The sequence below is a fragment of the Nomascus leucogenys genome, chromosome 12, assembly GCF_006542625.1.
Source record: "Nomascus leucogenys isolate Asia chromosome 12, Asia_NLE_v1, whole genome shotgun sequence".
Lineage (NCBI taxonomy): Eukaryota > Metazoa > Chordata > Mammalia > Primates > Hylobatidae > Nomascus > Nomascus leucogenys.
The window spans coordinates 1,363,375-1,383,797 of record NC_044392.1 but is presented as its reverse complement, the minus strand read 5'-3'; the positions used below and the strand labels follow the sequence as shown (position 1 = coordinate 1,383,797).

The 20,423-nt window shown below is 42.8% G+C and overlaps 1 protein-coding gene across 1 annotated transcript in view; it reads right to left on the bottom strand.

The window, feature by feature from the left end:
- Positions 1–20,423, bottom strand: part of KPNA6 (karyopherin subunit alpha 6) — a 71,205-nt gene that overhangs the window by 21,495 nt on the left and 29,287 nt on the right. Inside the window, exon 2 of the mRNA XM_030823307.1 lies at positions 530–663. Within this exon, the coding sequence (XP_030679167.1) occupies positions 530–663 (134 nt within the window). The remainder of the gene's footprint in view (positions 1–529; positions 664–20,423) is intronic.

Genomic DNA, 20,423 nt, shown 5'->3' with positions numbered 1-20,423 from the left:
AAGTTGGTCTAACTTGTGAAAAGGGGATAAGGTCAGTTTTCTCTTTCTCAAAGCTCCCAACATTTATTTACAACAAAGGAAACTGGATGAGTAGCTCACTCAGTAAATAAGCTACTTTTCTTTTCTTTCTTTTTTTTTTTGAGATGGAGTTTCACTCTTGTTGCCCAGGCTGGAGTGCAATGGCATGAACTTGGCTCCTGCAACCTCCGCCTCCCAGGTTCAAGCAATTCTCCTGCTTCAGCCTCCCAAGTAGCTGAGATTGCAGGCGCACGCCACCACTTCTGGCTAATTTCTGTATTTTTAGTAGAGAAAATGAAGTTTCACCATGTTGGCCAGGCTGGTCTCGAACTCCTGACCTCAGGTGATCTTCCTGCCTTGGCCTCCCAAAGTGCTGGGATTACAGACATGAGCCACCACGCCCGCCTAGTAAGCTACTTTTCTACAGGGCAAGTCAGGGTGCATGGTGGAGGCCAACCATAGGGGCTTGTTTCCCAGAATAGTATGTTTAAGAATACTCCCATTAACTCACCTGTTGCTCCCGCTTCTGCTTCCGGAGCTGAATGCCCTCTTCCTCTCTTCTTCGTCTCATTTCTTCAGGGTTTAGAGCATTGTTCTTATAGCTCTTCATTCGATAATTGTCTTTCCCTGGGCTCGCCATGGTCTCTAGAAGAAAAGATACACATTGCCAAAAACTCTTGAGAGGACAGCATTTCCTTTTCACTAGACTTCTCTCCCTACCCACCCTTCACCCTCCCCTGCTCTGGGGGGATACAGCTCTCTGGGAGCTCTCAATAGCGCCTGACATCTCTACGCGCCCCCCAGCCCCAGTCTCCTTTAATTACAATAAGCTTGCTGAACAGGTGGTATTATAGAAATTGGTATAAGCTTAGTAGTTAAAAGTGTGGGTCCTAGAGACAGACTGTCTGGGTTCAAATCCTGACCCTTCTACTTGTTAGCTGTGCAACCTTGGACAAGCTCCTTTAACTTTTATTGCTTCAGAATTTAATCTTTAATAAAACAGGAACACACCAGGCACAGTGGCTCCCACCTGTAATTCCAGGGGTCTGCAGACCACACTTTGAGAACTGCTGTTTTTTGTTGTTGTTGTTGTTGAGACAGGGTCTCACTCTGTCACCCAGGTTGGAGTGCAGTGGCACAATATCGGCTCACTGCAACCTCTGCCTCCCAGGCTCAAGTGATTCTCCTGCTTCAGCCTTCCGAGTAGCTGGGATTACAGGCGCACGCCACTACAACAGTTAATTTTTTTTTTTTTTTTTTTTTTTTTTTGAGAGGGAGTCTCGCTCTGTCACCCAGGCTGGAGTGCAGTGGCGCGATCTCGGCTCACTGCAAGCTCCGCCTCCTGGGTTCACGCCATTCTCCTGCCTCAGCCTCTCCGAGTAGCTGGGACTACAGGCGCCTGCCACCACGTCCGGCTAATTTTTTGTGTTTTTAGTAGAGACGGGGTTTCACCGTGGTCTCGATCTCCTGACCTCATGATCTGCCCACCTTGGCCTCCCAAAGTGCTGGGATTACAAGCGTGAGCCACTGCGCCCGGCCAACAACTAGTTAATTTTTGTATTTTTAGTAGAGACGGGGTCTCACCATGTTGGCCAGGCTGGTCTCAAACTCCTGACCTCAGGTGATCCACCTGCCTTAGCCTCTCAAAGTGCTGGGACTATCGGCGTGAGCAACCACGCCCAGCCAAGAACTGCTGTTCTAAGCATTGAATTACTCAGTTGTAGGTAAATAAATGTTAACTTGACCAGCTAGTGCCAAGGTTGTCTTCCATTGTACTGCCACTGACAAATATCTTGACCAATACTTTTGACAATCTACTGGGTGTCATAAAGTATTTCAGAGAGATAATTATTTGCATATCCCAGATTACTAATGAGGTTAGATTTCATGTTGTTATTAGCCATATGTTTCCCCTTCTGTGAAAAATGTTTGTTTCTATAATTTTAAATATTTTTCTTTTTTTTTTTTTTTTTGAGACAGAGTTTCACTTCTGTTGCCCAGGCTGGAGTGCAATGGCACAATCTTGACTCACTGCAACCTATGCCTCCCAGGTTCAAATGATTCTCCTGCCTCACCCTCCCGAGTAGCCGGGACTACAGGAGGCTGCCACCACGCCCGGCTAATTTTTGTATTTTTAGTAGAGACGGGGTTTCACCATGTTGGCCAGACTGATCTCGAACTCCTGACCTCAGGTGATCTGCCTGCCTCAGCCTCCCAAAGTGCTGGGATTACAGGCGTGAGCCACTGCGCCCGGCCTGTTCACGTTCTTTTAAATCAGTTATCTGTGGCTGTGTACTTCCTTTATCCTTAATATTATCTTATTTGTGCCCTCTTTTGTTCTTGAGAACCTTTACCAGAGACTTGCCTATTTTTATTTTAGTCTTTTGAAAGATCCAAGTTTTAGCTTCATTGAGTCTTCTCTACTATATGACTTCTATCTCCTTTCTACATTTTTTCTAATTTAAGTTGTATATCTAAGTAATTAATGTTCACACTATATATATATTTTTTTGAGACAGAGTCTCACTCTGTCACCCAGGCTGGAGTGCAATGGCGCGATCTTGGCTCACTGCAACCCTCTGCCTCCTGGGTTCATGTGATTCTCCTGCCTCAGCCTCCCAAGTAGCTGGGATTGCAGGTGTGCACCACCACGCCTGGCTAATTTTTTTTTTTTTTTTTTTAAGACAGAGTCTCCCTCTGTCGCCCAGGCTGGAATGCTGTGGCGCCATCTCAGCTCACTGCAAGCTCCGCCTCCTGGGTTCGTGCCATTCTCCTGCCTCAGCCTCCCGAGTAGCTGGGACTACTGGCGCCTGCCACCATGTCCGGCTAATTTTTTGTATTTTTAGTAGAGACGGGGTTTCACCGTGTTAGCCAGGATGGTCTTGATCTCCTGACCTCGTGATCTGCCCGCCTCGGCCTCCCAAAGGGCTGGGATTACAGGCGTGAGCCACCATGCCTGGCCCCACACTATACTTCTATATTACCTTTCTAAGGCTTATAAATTTCCTTCAAATTAATATTTGTATTGTAATTCAGTTCTAAATATCTAATTACTTTTGATTTATTCAATTTACGTAAGTGTCCCATGTGTGCTTGAGAAGAATCTGTATTCTTAAATTATTGTGCATGGCTTTCTGAATATCATGTCCATTAAATTAAGTTGTCATCATGTTGTTCTTTATTTATTCATTATTTTTTGAGATAGGGCCTTGCTCTATTGCCTAGGCTGGAGTGCAGTGCACAATCATGGCTCACCACAGCCTCAACTTCCAGGGCTAAAACAATTCTCTTGCCTTAGCCTGAGTAGCTGGGACTACAGGCTCATACTACCATGCGTGGCTAATTTTTATTTTTTTTTGTAGAGATGGGGTCTCACTATGTTGTCTAGGCTGGTCTTGAACTCCTGTCCTCAAGCGATTCCCCCTGCCTCAGCCTCCCAAAGTGCTGGGATTATAGGCATGAGCCACCACGCCCATCATGTTGTTCAACTCTTCTATTAATGTTTCACTTCACTAATGTTTTCCTTATTGATAGTGAATGTAGCCATTCCCCATAGTTTAATTTTGCTTTATGTATTTTAATACTATTTCATTAGAAGCATACAAATTCAGAACTGTTGTATCTTGACTGTGAATAGAAGTTTGTTATAAAGTGAGCCAAATTATTCCTTAACAATGCCCTTGTTGCCCTTTTTATTTTGTTGGATGTTAATATAGTTATCACTTCCACTTCTAGCCATGATGGAATAAGAGGGATAGGATTTCCCCTGTTGCTATAAACTGTTTCAGACATCGGGCAATAGCAATGCAGAATTGTGATTCTCCAAGAGGGAAACAAATTAAGTGAGCTCTACTTGTCTCCTTGGCTTTCTGCCCAGAGGCACATTCTATAGCAGAAGAGGGGTCCCAAACAGCACCACGGAAATCTGACTAGTGGAGGAGAGACTAGAGCCTTCAGTGAGACTGAGCTGGCTGAAAACACTGAGACAGCATGCCAGCGAGGAGAGAAATAGGCAGAAAAAAAAATTGGGAAATCTGTTTGGGGTTCCCTAAATCTTTCCTGAAGACTAAGGATGCATACATGCTGGGTGAAGCTCCATGAGTCACGCAAAGGGCAACTGAGAAGCTGTATGTAAGCTCAACAGTTCCCAGAGCTCACACAGGGCTGAGAGACTTTAGACAAATCTGAATGGAGATTTCTCCCTGATCACTCAGGGCACAGTAGAGACCCTAGAAGGACTATGGCTTAGTAGTGGGATTAAACTATTCCCAGAAAAGGCTACTTATGAAGCTTAAAAACAAGCCTTACACTGCTAAAACAGAACAGCTATAAAACGCCCTACATCCTTTAAAAAAAGACAAGAAAATCCAGACACTAAAAACATAAAATTCACAATGCTTGGAATCCAATTAAAAATTATGGGCCAGAGCTAGGCATGCTGGCTCATGCCTATAAATCCCAGCACTTTGGAAGGCTGAGGTGGGAGGATAGCTTGAAGAACCTAGGAGTTCAAGGCTGCAGTGAGCTATGACTGCACCACTGTACTCCAGCCTGGGCAACAGAGTGCCACCCTGTCTCTAAAAAACAAAAACAGCCAGGGCATGGTGGCTCACGGCTGTAATCCCAGCACTTTGGGAGGCCGAGGTGGGTGGATCACAAGGTCAAGAGATTGAGACCATCCTGGCCAACATGGTGAAACCTCGTCTCTACTAAAAATACAAAAATTAGCTGAGCTTGGTGGCACGCACCTGTAGTCCCAGCTACTCAGGAGGCTGAGGCAGGAGAATCACTTGAACCAGGGAGGTGGAAGTTGCAGTGAGCAGAGATCATGCTACTGCACTCCAGCCTGGTGACAGAGGGAGACTCTGTCTCCAAACAAACAAACAACAAAAAGTACTATACATGCCAAGAAGCAGAAAAATTGTGACCCATAGGAGAAAGATCAGTCAAAAGTTAGATCCAGAAATGACACTTCAGTAGATAGTAGGATGGTTTCAAGTGCTCTAATATATTAGTAACTGGATTTACAGGGAAAAAAAATTGAGAGGCGGACAGAAAAACATTTACAAGCAAAGACTAAAAATTGGCAGGGCATGGTGGCTCAAGCCTGTAATCCCAACACTTTGGTAGGCCGAGGCAGACGGATCACTTGAGGCCAGATTCCAGACCAGCCTGGTGAAAGCCTGTCTCTACTAAAAATATAAAAATTAGCCAGGCGTGGTAGCTGGTGCCTGTAATCCCAGCTATTCAGGAGGCTGAGGAAGGAGAATCACTTGAACCTGGGAGGTGGAGGTTGCAGTGAGCCAAGATCATGCTACTGCACTCCAGCCTGGGCAATAGAGTGAGACCCTGTCTCAAAAAAAAAAAAAAAAAGACTAAAAATTTTCCAGATCTAATCCCATTAACCCTAAAAGCTATGCTAATCCTTAAGCAAGATAAAAACAAAGAAAATCACAAGACCCATCACAACCAAAATCTTGAAAAGCAGCAACAGATAAAATCTTAAAAGCAGCCAGATAAAGACCTATTAAGACCAAAGATAAGAATGGCCTACCTTCTTGTCAGAAACCATAAGTCAGAAAACAACAAAACATTTTTTTTTTTTTTGAGACGGAGTCTCGCTCTGTGGCCCAGGCTGGAGTGCAGTGGCGCAATCTTGGCTCACTGCAAACTCCACCTCCCGGGTTCATGCCATTCTCCTGCCTCAGCCTCTCCGAGTAGCTGGGACTACAGGCGCCTGCCACTCGGGCCCGGCTAATTTTTTGTATTTTTAGAAGAGACGGGGTTTCACCGTGGTCTCGATCTCCTGACCTCGTGATCCGCCCACCTCGGCCTCCCAAAGTGCTGGGATTACAAGTGGGAGCCACCGCGCCCGGCCAACAAAACATTTTTAATGTTCTGGAAAAAAAAAAAAAAAACCTGGTAAACTAGAATTTTATATCCAACAAAGATACTTTTTGAAATGAAAGCAATTCAGCAGGTCATGGGCTAAATTAACAATAATATTAATAAAGACTTTTTCAGATAAAAGCTGAGAGACTTTTTCTCTAGCTGACCTGCACTAAAGAAACGCTAAAATTCTTCAAGTAGAAAGAAAATGATACCAGATGGAAACTCGGATCTCCACAAAATGAAAAACACTAGATATGGCAGATAAACATAAAATAACGTTTTTGCCATTTAAAAATTGTCTTTAAAAAACAACAAGGCACAGTACACACACACAGAAACAGGGAAGCATCGCCGGTTCATGGATTAAAGTAGAAACCATTCCTAGCTGCGTGTGGTAGCTCAAGCCTATAATCCCAATACTTCAGTAGGCCAAGATGATAGGACTGCCTGAGGCCAGGAGTTAGAGACCATCCTAGGCAACATAGGGAGACCCTGTTTCTATTTTAAATAATTTTATAAAAATAGGAAACCATCCCTGAGGAAGCCCAGAGACTGGACTTACTAGACAGATTCTAAAACAACTGTCCTAAATATGCTCAAAGAGATAAAGAAAAACCTGGACAATGAACTGAATGAAGGAAATCTGAAACACAATATATGAATAAAATGAGAATATCAATAAAAAGAAATTATAAAAAGGAACCAAACAAATGTTCTAGAGCTCAAAAGTACACTTACTGAAATAAAAAATTCACTAGAGGGGTTCAAGAGCAGATATGAGCAGATAGAAAAAAAGAGTAGCAAACTTGGAGACAGACCAATTAAAATTATCCAATCTGAGGAGCAGAAAGAATCAAGAATGAAGAAAAATGAACAGAATCGAGTGGACCCATGGAACACCATTAAAAGGACCAATATGGCCAGACGGTGGCTCATGATTGTAATTTTGGAGGCTGAGGCAGAAGGACAGCTTGAGCCCACAGTTTGAGACCAGCCTAGGCAACATAGCAAGATCTCATCTCTATTGAAAAAAAAGTAGGGGGGCCAGGTGCAGTGGCTCACGCCTATAATCCCAGCACTTTGGGAGGCTGCGGCGGGTGGATCACGAGGTCAGATGTTTGAGACCAGCCTGGCCAATATGGTGAAACCCCGTCTCTACTAAAAATACAAAAAAAAAATACTCAGGCGTGGTGGCGTGCGCCTGTAATCCCAGCTACTCAAGAGGTGAGGCAGGAGAATTGCTTGAACCCGGGAGGTGGAGTTTGCAGTGAGCTGAGATCGCACTCCAGCCTGGGTGACAGAGTGAGACTCCTTCTCAAAAAAAAAAAAAAAAAAAAAAAAAAAGACCAATATATACCACATTATGGGAGTCCTAAAAGCAGAAGATAAAGAGGTAGAATATTTGAAAAAATATGGTCAAAAACTTCCCAAATTAAATAATACACATGAATCTACACATGAAGGAGCTCAATGAACTCTAATGAAGATATCCACATTCAGGATACCGAGGCAGGTGGATCAACTGAGGTCAGGAGTTTGAGATCAGCCTGGCCAACAGGGTGAAACCCTGTGTCTATACTAAAAAAAAAACAAAAACAAAAATTAGCCAGGCATGGTGGCACCTACTAAAAAACCAAATATTGGCCAGGCATGGTGGAACGCACCTGTAATCCCAGCAAGTGGGGGGGCTAAGACAGGAGAATCACTTGAACCCGGGAGGCAGAGACTGCACTGAGCCAAGATCATGTGACTGCACTCCAGCCTGGGTGATAGAGTGAGATTCTGTCTCAAAAAAGAAAAAGAAGATATCCACATTGAGACACATAATCAAACTGATGAAAGCCAAAGACAGAATCTTGAAAGCTGCAAGAAAGAAGTGACTTATCACATACAAAGATGCCCAATAACATCAACAGGTGATTTCTCATTAGAAATTATGAGTCAGGCTGGGAGCAGTGGCTCAGGCCTATAATCCTAGCACTCTGGGAGGCCAAGGCAGGCGAATGGCTTGTGTTCGAGACTAAGAGTTCAAGAACAGCCTGGGCAACATGGCAAAACCCCGTCTCTACAAAAAGTACAAAAATTAGCTGGGCATGGTGGTGTATGTCTGTAATCCCAGCTACTTGGGAGGACGAGGTAGAAGGATCACCAGAGCCCAGGAGGTTGAGCTGCAGTGAGCCATGGTTGCACCACTAGACTCCAGCCTGGGCAACAGAACAAGACCCTGTCTCAAAAAAAAAAAAAAAAAAAAAAAAAAAAAAGAAAAGAAAAAGAAAAGAAATCACAAAAGTCAGAAGGCAGTAGAATAACAAAGTGCTGAAAAAAGGATGGGTTCGGTGGTTCATGCCTGTAATCCCAGCACTTTGGGAGGACAAGGCCAGACGATTACTTGAGCCCAGGGGTTCAAGAACAGCCTGGGCAACAGAGCAAGACCCTGTCTCTGCAAATAATTTTGTTTAATTTAGTTGGGCATGGTGGCGTGCACCTATGGTCCCAGCTACCTGGGAGACCTCTAAGTCAGGAGGATTGCCTGAGCACAGGAGGTTGATGCTGCACTGACTCGTGATTGCACCGTCACTCCAGCCTGTGTGACACAGCAAAACCCTGTCTCAAAAGCAAAACAAAACAAAAAGCAAAGTGCTGAAAGAAAAACCGCCAAGCAAGAATTCTATATCTGACAAAACTGTCCTTGAAAAATGAGGGAGAATTATGACATTTCCCCATAAACAAAAGCCGAGGGGCTTTGTTACCACTAGACCTGCTCTGCAAGAAATGCTGGCTGGGCCTGTAATCTCAGCACTTTGGGAGGCTGAGGCAGGAGGATCACATGAGCCGAGCTGGAGACCAGTCTGGGCAACGTGCTGAAACCCCATCTCTACAAAAAAAAAAAAAAAAAATTAGCCGGACGTGGTGGTATGCACCTGTAGTCCCAGCTACTTGGGAGGCTGAAGTGGACTGCTAGAGCCTGTGAGGTTCAGGCTGCAGTGAGCCGCGATTGGACCACTGCACTCCAGCCTGGGCAACAAAGCAAGACTCTGTCAAAAAAGAAAAAAAATGCTAATGGGAGCCCTTCAGGTTGAAATGAAAGGACACAGTAACTTGAAGCCATATGAAGAAATAAAGATCTCTGATAAAGGTAACTATATGGGCAGATATAAAAGCCAGTATTACTATACATCGGTTTGTAACTTTTCATTTCCTACATGATTTAAAAGACAAATGCATACAATAATTATAAATCTACATTATTGGTCACACAATGTTTAAACATACAATGTGTGATGACAGCAGCATAAAGGAGGAAACAGTGCTGTACATGAGCCGTTTTGTGTGTTACTGAATTAATCTGGTAGTGATTCCAACTAGAGTGTTAGAATATTAAGTGTAATCCCCATGGTGTTCACAAGGAAATATCCAAAAAAACTACATGCACAGAAAATAAAAATTAAAAATATACACAAAAGGAAATGAGAAGGGAATAAAGAGAGCTGGAATAGCTATATGAATATCTGACAAAACAAACTTTAAGTCATAAACTGTTACCAAAAAGAAAGGACATCATATGGCCAATTCATCAAACTATTATAAAACATATGCAATAAACAAGAGCCCCAAACATGAAGCAAGTTCTGACAGAAGTGCAGAAAAAATATTTGGAGACTTTTTTGTCCCCACCAACTGTGGCCTACAGATATTTGGAGACTTTTAATGAGCCACGTTCAATAATGAACAGAACACCTAGACAGAAGATCGATAAGTAACAGAGGACTTGAACAAAATTATAAAGTAGACCTAAGACAGATATACAAGGCATTCCACTCAATAACAGCAGAATATACATTCTTCTCAAGTACAGATTCTCCAGGATAGGCCATATGTTAGCCCACTAAAAGCGTCTCAATAAATTTTGGAAGACTGAAGTCATATAAAACATTATCTCTGACTACATGGAATGAAGCTAGAAATCAGTAACAGAAGGATAACTGGAAAATTCACAAATATATGCAAATTAAGGAAGACATTCTTTAAAATGTCGGAAGACTCATATGTCCTGATTTCATAACTTACTACAAAGGTACAGTAATTAAAACAGTGTGGTACTGGCATAAGGATAAGCATATGGACATACGGAATAGAATTGAGAGTCCAGAAATAAACCTTTACATCTATGGCCAGCCAACTGATTTTCAACAAGGATATTATGTCCATTCAGTGGAGAAAGAAATATTTCATTGTATAGAGAATGAAATATTTTATACATTCTATACAATGAAATATTAGCCAGACCAGGCGGGGTGGCTCACATCTGTAATCTCAACACTTTGAGAGGCCAAGGCGGGCAGATCACTTGAGGTCAGGAGTCTGAGGCCAGCCTGGCCAACAGGATGAAACCCCGTCTCTACTAAAAATACAAGAATTAGCCAGGCATGGTGGCGGGTGCCTGTAATCCCAGCTACTCAGGAGGCTGAGGGGGGAGAATCACTTGAACCCAGGAGGCGGAGGTTGCAGTGAGCTGAGATCGTGCTGCTGCACTTCGGCTTGGGGAACAGAGCTTGCTCCATCTCCAAAAAAAAAAGAAATACAAATCAAAACCACAATGATTCAACCTGAGAAAGCTGACTGAAAAAAAAAGGCTTTTATTTCAGCCGGGCGCGGTGGCTCACGTCTGTAATCCCAGCACGTTGGGAGGCCGAGGTGGGTGGCTAACCCAGTGAAACCCCACCTCTACTAAAAATACAACAAAAAAATTAGCCGGGTGTGGTGGTGGGCCCCTGTAGTCCCAGCTACATGGGAGGCTGAGGCAGGAGAATGGCATGAACCTGGGAGGCGGAGTTTGCAGTGAGCCGAGATCGCACCACTGCACTGCAGCCTGGGTGACAGTGTGAGACTCTGTCTCAAGAAAAAAAAAAAAAAATTTTAGGCCAGGCGCGGTGGCTTACGCCTGTAATTCCAGCACTTTGGGAGGCTGAGGTGGGGAGATTATCTAAGGGTGGGACCCTCCAGCCTGGCCAACATGGAGAAATCCCATCTCTACTAAAAATACAAAATTAGCTGGGCATGGTGACACATCCCTGTAATCCCAGCTACTCAGGAGGCTGACGCAGGAGAACTGCTTGTACCTGGAAGGTGGAGGTTACAGTGAGCCGAGATTGTGCCACTGCACTCCACCCTGGGCGACAGAGCAAGACTCCATCTCAAAAAAAAAAAAAAAAAAAAAAAGTTTTAAAAACCACAATGACATACTACTCCACACCTACTAGGATGGAATAAGAATAATAAAAGCACACGTTGGCTAAGATCGGGAACCTGGTGAATTGCTGATAAGAATGGAAAATGGTGCAGCCACTATGGAAAACAGAATAGTAGTTCCTAAAAAAATTAAAAAGAATTACTATATAATCCAGCAATTCTACTTTTATACTATTCCTCCCTTATTCAGTTTTGCTTTGCAGAGTGTCAGTTACCCATGGACAATAGTGGTCTGAAAATATTAAATGGAAATTTCCAGATAAAAACAATTCGTAAGTTTTAAATTTCATACTATTCCAAGTAGCATGATGAAATATCACGCCAACCCATCTATTCCACCTGGGACATGAATCATCCCTTTGTCCAGTGTATCCACACTGTACACACTGCCAGTTAGTAGCAGATATTGCAGTGTTTGTGTTCAAGTAATCCTTATTTTATCTAATAATGGCCCCAAAGTGCAAAAGTGATGATGCTGGCATATTGTTCTAAGTGTTCTATTTTATTATTATTGCTCTCAATCTCTTATTGTGCCTAATTTACAAATTAAACTTCATCATAAGTATGTATATATAGGAAATAATATAGTATATATGGTTTGGTACCATCTGTCGTTGCAGGTATCCACTGGGGGTCTTGGAATATATTCCCTGTGGATAAGGCAAGGACTACTGCATATGGATACCATGGAATATCATTCAGCCAAAAAAGGAATGAAGGTCTAACACATGCTACAACATGATTGAACCTTGAAATTAATATGCTAAGTGAAATAAGCAAGACACAAAATATTCCACTTACATGAGGTACCTAGAGTCAAATTCAGAGACAGAAAGTAGATTAGAGGTTACCGGGTGCTAAGAGGAGAGGAAAATAGGGAGTTATTGCTTAGTGGGTACAGAATTTCTGTTAGGGGTAGTAAAATATTTGGAAATAGTGGTGATGACGGTCACATAACATTGTAACTGTAATTAATGCCACTGTATTGTACACTTAAATTGAAAATTTTGTTACATATATTTTACCACTAATAATTTTTTTTTTTTTTAAGATAGAATCTTGCTCTGTCAACTGGGCTGGAGGCAGTGGCACGATCTTGGCTCACTGCAGCCTCCATCTCCCAGATTCAAGTGATTCTCCCGCCTCAGCCTCAAGTAGTGGGGATTACAGGCACCCACCACCATGCCCGGCTAATTTTTGTATTTTTAGTAGAGATGGAGTTACTCCATGTTGCCCAGGCTGGAATAATTTTTTTTTTTAATTGGCATTGTAGCCTGGGCTCAAGCCTGTACTGTCAGCACTTTGGGAGGCCAAAGAGCAGCCTGAGCAATATGGCGAAACCACAATCTCTAGAAAAAAAATACCAAAATTAGTTGGGCATGGTGGCGTGCACCTGTGGTCCCAGCTACTTGGGAGGCTGAGGCAGGAGGACTGCTTGAGCCCAGGAGGTTGAGGCTGCAGTGAGCTGTGTCTGCACCTCTGCACTCCCTTTGAGGCCCCTGATGATCCCTGTGAGACTAACAGAGTAGAGAACAGATTTCTGAAGGCAGCACTATGAACTGCTGTCCCCTATTACCTGACACATAGCTTTTCATGACTGAGCCTGGGCTGTCCCGGACGCTAGCCTCTCCTTCAAGCACAGCTGACAGTGAAGCTGGGAGGAGAGCCATGCTGAGCTTCTTTAGTCACCATGGTGACAAGAAACTATCACAAATATTTGCTTATGACTTCACTGGGGAAGCAGACAAGGGAGGTTAGATTGGAAGGAGGAACATCTGCAAAAGCACATCTGGAGTCTCAGGGATCCCTTACTTGCTGTGGATGAATTTTTTAAAATCCACAATACAAATAAACCTTTTCTAGCATCTGGCTGTCCTAGACTATCTTTGGGTTTCTTAGTCGAGGAACTCTCTCAAAGTGAATAGGTCTCTCAAGTCACACCTTTCATTTCTAGGGAATGTCTAAAGTTGCCATGCACTTTCTAAGCTTTTAAAACCAAAGAGCTGCCGGGCGCGGTGGCTCACGCTTGTAATCCCAGCACTTTGGGAGGCCGAGGCGGGTGGATCACGAGGTCAGGAGATCGAGACCACGGTGAAACCCCGTCTCTACTAAAAATACAAAAACAGCCAGGCGTGGTGGCGGGCGCCTGTAGTCCCAGCTACTCGGAGAGGCTGAGGCAGGAGAATGGCGTGAACCCGGGAGGCGGAGCTTGCAGTGAGCCGAGACTGCGCCACTGCACTCCAGCCTGGGCGACAGAGCGAGACTCCGTCTCAAAAAAAAAAAAAAAAAACAACAACAACAACAAAAAAAACCAAAGAGCTAGCAATGATAATACAAAATAGGTAGGGGCCTTAAAATGGCTGAATCATGTCTGCTCCTAATTCATATTATGAAGTCCTAAACCCCAATACCTCAAAATGCGTCTATATTTGAAGATAGAGTCCTTCAAGAGGTAATTAAGGTAAATAAGGTTACTGAGGTAGGCCCTAATCCAGTAACTGGTATCCTTAAAACAAGAGAGGGAGAACAGCATGGGAACATGAAGACACCTATATAGAAGCCAACAACAAACGGCTGAGAATAAAACAACCCTTCTGACAACTTTTTTTTTTTTTTGAGACAGGGTCTCGCTCTGTCACCCAGGCTGGAATGCAGGGGCACAATCTCAGCTCCTGCAACCTCTGTCTCCGGGGTTCAAGCGATCCTCCTGCCTCAGCTTCCTGAGTAGTTGGGATTACAGGTACGGGCCAGCATGCCTGGCTAATTTTTTGCATTTTTAGTAGAAACAGGGTCTCACCATGTTGAGGCTGGTCTCAAACTCCGTTATCCACCCGCCTTGGCTTCCCAAAGTGCTGGGATTACAGGCATGAGCCACTGCACCTGACCTCTTCTGACAACTTGATCTCAGACTTCTAGCCTCCAGAACTGTGAGAAAATACATTTCTGTTGTTTAAACCACCCAGTCTGTGGTTCTTTGTTATGGTGGCCCTTGCAAACTAATATAGGCCCTAATTATCTAATCTAAAGAAGGCACCGACTCCTGCCAGTGTCTGATATCAAATTCAAGTTAATTAAGCCTTGTCTTTAGATCTGGGCAAAGTCAACAATCAAAGTAAACTGCTTTCGTGAGACACAAGGACACGCCTGTAACAAGAAAGGTTAAGATTCACTTAATAGGCCGGGCACGGTGGCTCATGCCTGTAACCCCAACACTTTGGGAGGCTGAGGCGGGTGGATCATCTGAGGTCAGGAGTTCAAGACCAGCCTGGCCAACATGGTGAAACCCTGTCTCTACAAAAATATAAAAATCAGCCAGGCATGATGGTGGGTGCCTGTAACCCCAGCCACTTGGGAGGCTGAGACAGAAGAATTGCTTGAACATGGGACGCGGAGGTTGCAGTGAGCCAAGATCACGCCACTGCACTCCAGCCTGGGTGACAGTGTGAGACGCTGTCTCAAAAAAAAAAAAAAAAAAAAAAGGATTCACTTAAAAAAAAAAAGCCCTAATGGATAAATGAAAAAACTGAGGCTCACTCAGGTCACACATTAGTGAGTAGCAAGATTGCCATAGTGCTCCATTTAATCACTGGTATGTTTAACATTTTGAGATTCATAAACACTTTAAACTCAGGCCGATTGACTGTTGAGCCTCCCCTCCACCATCATACCAGATTTTTATAGGAACTCACCTTCATAGTACAGGTTTTCCTTTTATTAATACAATGAGTTCTCACCCTAGACCACAGATCCAACCAATCACAAACCTGACGTACATGTATGGACTAACACCTACAACATCAGGATTAATTTCCCCAAAGCAGGTAAAGCCAGCCATGATGCTGGGATGTGATGAGTGAGAAGACAACACACAATATACAAGTGATAGATGCAGCAATAAATCCAAAGATTTCACAGATGTTCTTCCACATCTTACCTGGCCCAGTTTCTTACCAAAGATGCCATAAGAAAACATCAAAGATGGCTTAAATTTTGCTGTCTTCTTACTGGTCTACCTATTAGTTATTTACTGTAAATTAATACAAAGTTGATGGCAAAATTTGGGTATTGTTGTAACTTTGCCAGCTAAAAACACACTGTAGGAACAGTTCTAGGAATCTCACCTCCTGTGATTCCTTATACTGAGAACCAGACACTTGTGAGTGCATTTTTTTCATTCATTTTCCCTTAGCTACTGCCCCATTTCTCAGTTCTCATGAATAGCCGAACTATTTTTTCTGTTTCCATTACGAACTGCTTAAACACTGAAAGTTTGATATAGTACAATAAATATCTATAAATTATCCACTAAGATTCAATGATTTTTAACAACATCATATTAGTTTTATTCTATCAGATGTATATATAATATAGCTATATTTTTAACTATACATTTGAAAGTTGTAAATGTTATCACTTGGCAGTTCACCCAATTACTTTAGTATGTATCCCATAATAAGGACCTTCTTTTTTTTTTTTTCTCTCCCGAGACAGAGTCTCGCTCTGTTGCCCAGGCTGGAGTGCAGTGGCACCATCTCAGCTCACTGCAACCTCTGCCTCCCGGGTTCAAGCAATTCTCCTGCCTCAGCCTCCCAAATAGCTGAGATTACAGGTTCACACCACCACACCCAGCTAATTTTTGTATTTTTTAGTAGAGGTGTGGTTTCACTGTGTTGGCCAGGCTTGTCTCAAACTCCCGACCTTGTGATCCGCCTGCCTCGGCCTCCCAAAGTGCTGGGATTACAGGCGTGAGCCAGGCCCAGGACCTTCTTCTTATATAATGACAACAGCATTTTCAAACCTAAGAAATTAACAAAATACCCAATATCTAGTCCATATTCAAATTTCTTAATTATGTCAAAATACCCTTTATATCTGGGTTTTTCTCCCCGAATCCAGTAAAGGTTCACACATTGTATTTGTTATTTTAACATTTTATCATGGAAAATTTCAAATATATACAAAAGTAGACAAAACAGTAAATAAAATGAATCTCATACACTAACCATCCAGATTAAATGATCAACTAGCAGCCATTCATCTATGCTTCTGCCTCTCCCAGATCCTTGAAGCAAATTCCTGACCTATCACTTCATCCACATTTCAGTATGTATCTGCAAACAACAGAGCCATTTTAAAAACTACAATATCATTATCCAACATCTCATCACTTTTAATCTACAATGCCCGTCCTCCTCTCCCCCAACCCTTTTATTTGCTCTCTGGAGAGACTAGGTCAGTTTTCTTATAGAATGCCTCACATTCTAGTTTTGTGTTATTAAACTCATACCCTTATCCCTTGTATTTCCTGTAAAATGGAAGTTAAGTCTAGGGGCTAGAATAGATTCAGGTTAAAAATAACTTTTGGTCTTGCTGGGTTATAGATGGAGAAAAAAACATATATATATATATATATAGTAATTGTTGGCCAAGAATATATATAGGTGATGCTGTGTGCTTCAGACTGTTTCCTACTACACAGCCTTTGCACTTCCTGTTCTCTTTTTGCCTTCAACGCTTTTCCTCAGCTCTTGGAATTGCTGGGTCCTTCCCCGTTACCCTAACCCAAAGTAAGTTACCCTATTTTTGTCAGAACACCTGTTTTCTTTCTTTCATTATACTAATTCCAATCCATCCGCTCTCTGTAGGATGTTAAGTTCCACAAGGGCAGAGTTGTATCCCCGGCATCTACAACAAATATTTGTTGACTGAATCACCACTCAAATATTTATTATATACTCATTGAGCATATACGTTGTTCCAGACACAAGGCCTAGCTACAACAGCTATTTAACAAATGGTTGCCAGATAGGTAAGTAAAGGAGTATATAGCAAAGAAACCTTCCTTGTGACTGGAGTGAAGCAGACCCTCCAAAGGCAGATTACAGAAGAATTTCTTACTAAAAACCCAGAAACCATAATTTCCTCCAGAATTCATGTGAAAATTAAACTAAAACCATCCATTATAAAAACTACAGGACACAAGACACAAATACCTCAGAAAAAGTTTAGACTGTTAAATCCAGTGACCCACTCAGTAGTCACTGCATTTAGCTTTCTAATTTGTCACTGATGATCACCTTTGCCTTCCTGAAACTCTATTCATGATTCTAGTAACACCATCCTCTCCCAATTTTTCTCTTAGCCTTCCAACCACTCTTCAAGTTTCTTACTGTGGTCGTTTTCCAAAGCCAACCTCTCAATGTCAGTGTGTACCAAAATCCTACCTTTGGTCCTCTTCTCAGCAGGAGGAGCCCCCACTCCAAGCCCATGACATGATCTCCCTTAGCTTCCACCTCCACTTTTTTTTTTTTTTTTTTTTTTTTTTGAGATGGAGTTTTGCTCTTGTTGCCCAGGCTGGAGTGCAATGGTGCGATCTCGGCTCACCACAACCTCCGTCTCCCAGGTTCAAGTGATTCTCCTGCCTCACTCTCCCAAGTAGCTGGGATTACAGGCATGTGCTACCACGCCCGGCTAATTTTGTATTTTTAGTAGAGATGGGGTTTCTCCATGTTGGTCAGGCTGGTCTCGACTCCTGACCTCAGGTGATCCACCTGCCTTGGCCTCCCAAAGTGCTGGGTTGACAGTCATGAGCCACCGCGCCTGGCCAGCTTCCACCTCTACTTTTAAACCAAGTTTGAAATCCCTATTGTCAAAACATCTTGCCTACCGGCTATCTTCACCCAACTTTCTCTTTAAACCAGTTTCTGCTATCTTCTCTATTTTTTTTTTTTTTTTCGGACAGAGTTTCACTCTTGTCATCCAGGCTGGAGTGCAGTGGCACGATCTCGGCTCATCGCAACCTCTGCCTCCCGGGTTGATGCGATTCTCTTGCCTCAGCCTCCCAAGTAGCTGGGATTACAGTCGCCCACCACCATGCCCGGCTAATTTTTGTATTTTTAGTAGAGATGGGGTTTCACCACGTTGGCCAGGCTGGTCTCGAACTCCTGACCTCAAGTGATCTGCCCGCCTCAGCCTCCCAATGTGCTGGGACTACAGGCGTGAGCCACTGTGCCCGGCCTATCTTCCCTATTTCGGAGTTAATGCCATCACCATTCACCTGGTCTTGGAGTCACCCATGAATATTCTCCTCCCCAATTCAGTAAACTGATTTTTATCTGTTACTCCAAATTGGCTCCTACTGACCACCTCCAATAAATTTTAGTTTACACCCTCATCACCTCTCACTTCTACATTATTAAATCTTTGAGAACAAGACTCTTTTACTTATCTTTGCGTCTATAGCAAAGTACACAGCATGCCCTCAAATGTTCCATCTAACATTTTAAACTTCAGTTTTCTAGAGAATCTGAAGTCGTTTACAATAAATTCAACGAAATAAAAATAAAACAAGAATCTGGACTAGGAATATACAAATTTATACAGAAATTGGGGGAAGTAGCCAGGTGCAGTGGTTCACACTTGTAATCCTAGCACTTTGAGAGGCCAAGGTGGGAGGATCACTTGAGCCCAGGAGTTAGAGACCAGCCTGGGTAACCCAGCAAGACCGTCTCTGCAAAAAATTTCAAAAATTAGCCAGGCGTGGTGACACACACCTGTGGTCCCAGCTACTCGGGAGGCTGAGGTCGGAGGATTGCTTGAACCTGGGAGCTTGAGACTACAGTGAGCCGTGCTGGTACCACAGTGCTCCAGCTTGGGTGACAGAGCGAGACCCTTTCTCACAACAAAAAAAAGTGGGGGAAGATGAATGCAGTAAGCAGAACCCAAAGAACCACTTAATTATTAAAACAGAGTGGCATTTTGGCATGTCAGCTACCCGGCATCCAAAATAAAGTAAAATGAGCACTTACATAATTTTCATTGTCCTTGAAGAGAACACTCAAGTGTATTTGGAAAGCAAAGTAATTATTTTTTAATTTTGTTTCATTTTCGTTTTCTCCTCTACTACTCATTCAAGAAGGAAAGCAACGTATTTCTGAAACTTGGCTTCAAGAATGAGTAATACCTAAGGCTTTAGGGTCTGCCCTTTAGGCTTTGATTTGAAAACCAGAAAGGCTGGCAGTAACAGTGTATGATGGTCTCTTCTAACCGTATCTTCACTCCAAATGTAATGAACTGGGGAGGAATAAATGCCTAGAGAATCTCATTCTGCTTATTCCATATAACTTCCCACTTTATCAAACAGAATCCATAGGCTGAATCAGAATAGATTTAGATTATTAGTCTGATCTCTTCTCTGATACTCTGAATCATTGTTCTATTTCCCTGACCTATAACCTATGTCTGAGTACTACCAGTGATAATATATTATTACAAAAGCAACCCATTTCATTTCACACAGCTGTAATTACTAAGGTCTCCATCATTGTGAATGAGACCTACATATGACTAACTTACATGAGTCCCATTTGTTAGATTTGCTAGATCTGATTTTCAAGAGAAGCTAGAGGCAGGTCTCACATCTGTAATCCCAGCACTTTGGGAGGCCGAGGCGGGCAGATCACCTCAGGTCAGGAGTTTGAGACCAGTCTGGTCAACATGGTGAAACCGTGTCTCCACTAAAAATACAAAAAAAAATTAGCCATGTGTGGTGGCAGGCACTTGTAATCCCAGCTACTTGGGAGGTTAAGGCAGGAGAATCACTTGAACCCAAGAGGTTTCAGTGAGCCAAGATCACGCCCTTGCACTCCAGCCTGGGCAATAAGAGTGAAACTCCATCTCAAAAAAAAAAAAAAAAAAAAAAAAAAGAAGCTAGAAATGTGGATTTTATATATAGCCAACTATTTAATGTTTAATTTTTGAAAAACATTAGTCCCTGTAAGACACATCTGCTGCAAGCCAAGTGTGGCGTACAGACTACTAGTTTGGAGCCTCTGGTTACATTCTGTTAATACAAATTAAAGAGCATGTTAGAGGTTTTTAAGTGATCCTATCTCTTTGTGCAGACTTTTAAGTGTCCTGTTGGCAAAGAAGTCCTATTATTTTTATTTCCTTTCGTAACAGGTTTATTGAGATGTAATTCATATAACATACAATTCATACTTTTTAGTATATTTAGTATGATTTTTGGTATATTTAGAGCCGGGCAACCATCAGCACAATTTTAGAACATCTTCATCATCCTAAAAAAAACCCCGTAACTCTATGGCCGGGCATGGCAGCTAACGCCTGTAATTCCAGCACTTCGGGAGGCTGAGGCGGTTAGATCACTTGAGCCCAGGAGGTCAAGACCAGTCTGGGCAACATAATTAGACCCTGCCTCTAAAAAAAAAAAATGGCCAAGCATGGTGGCTCACGCCTGTGAT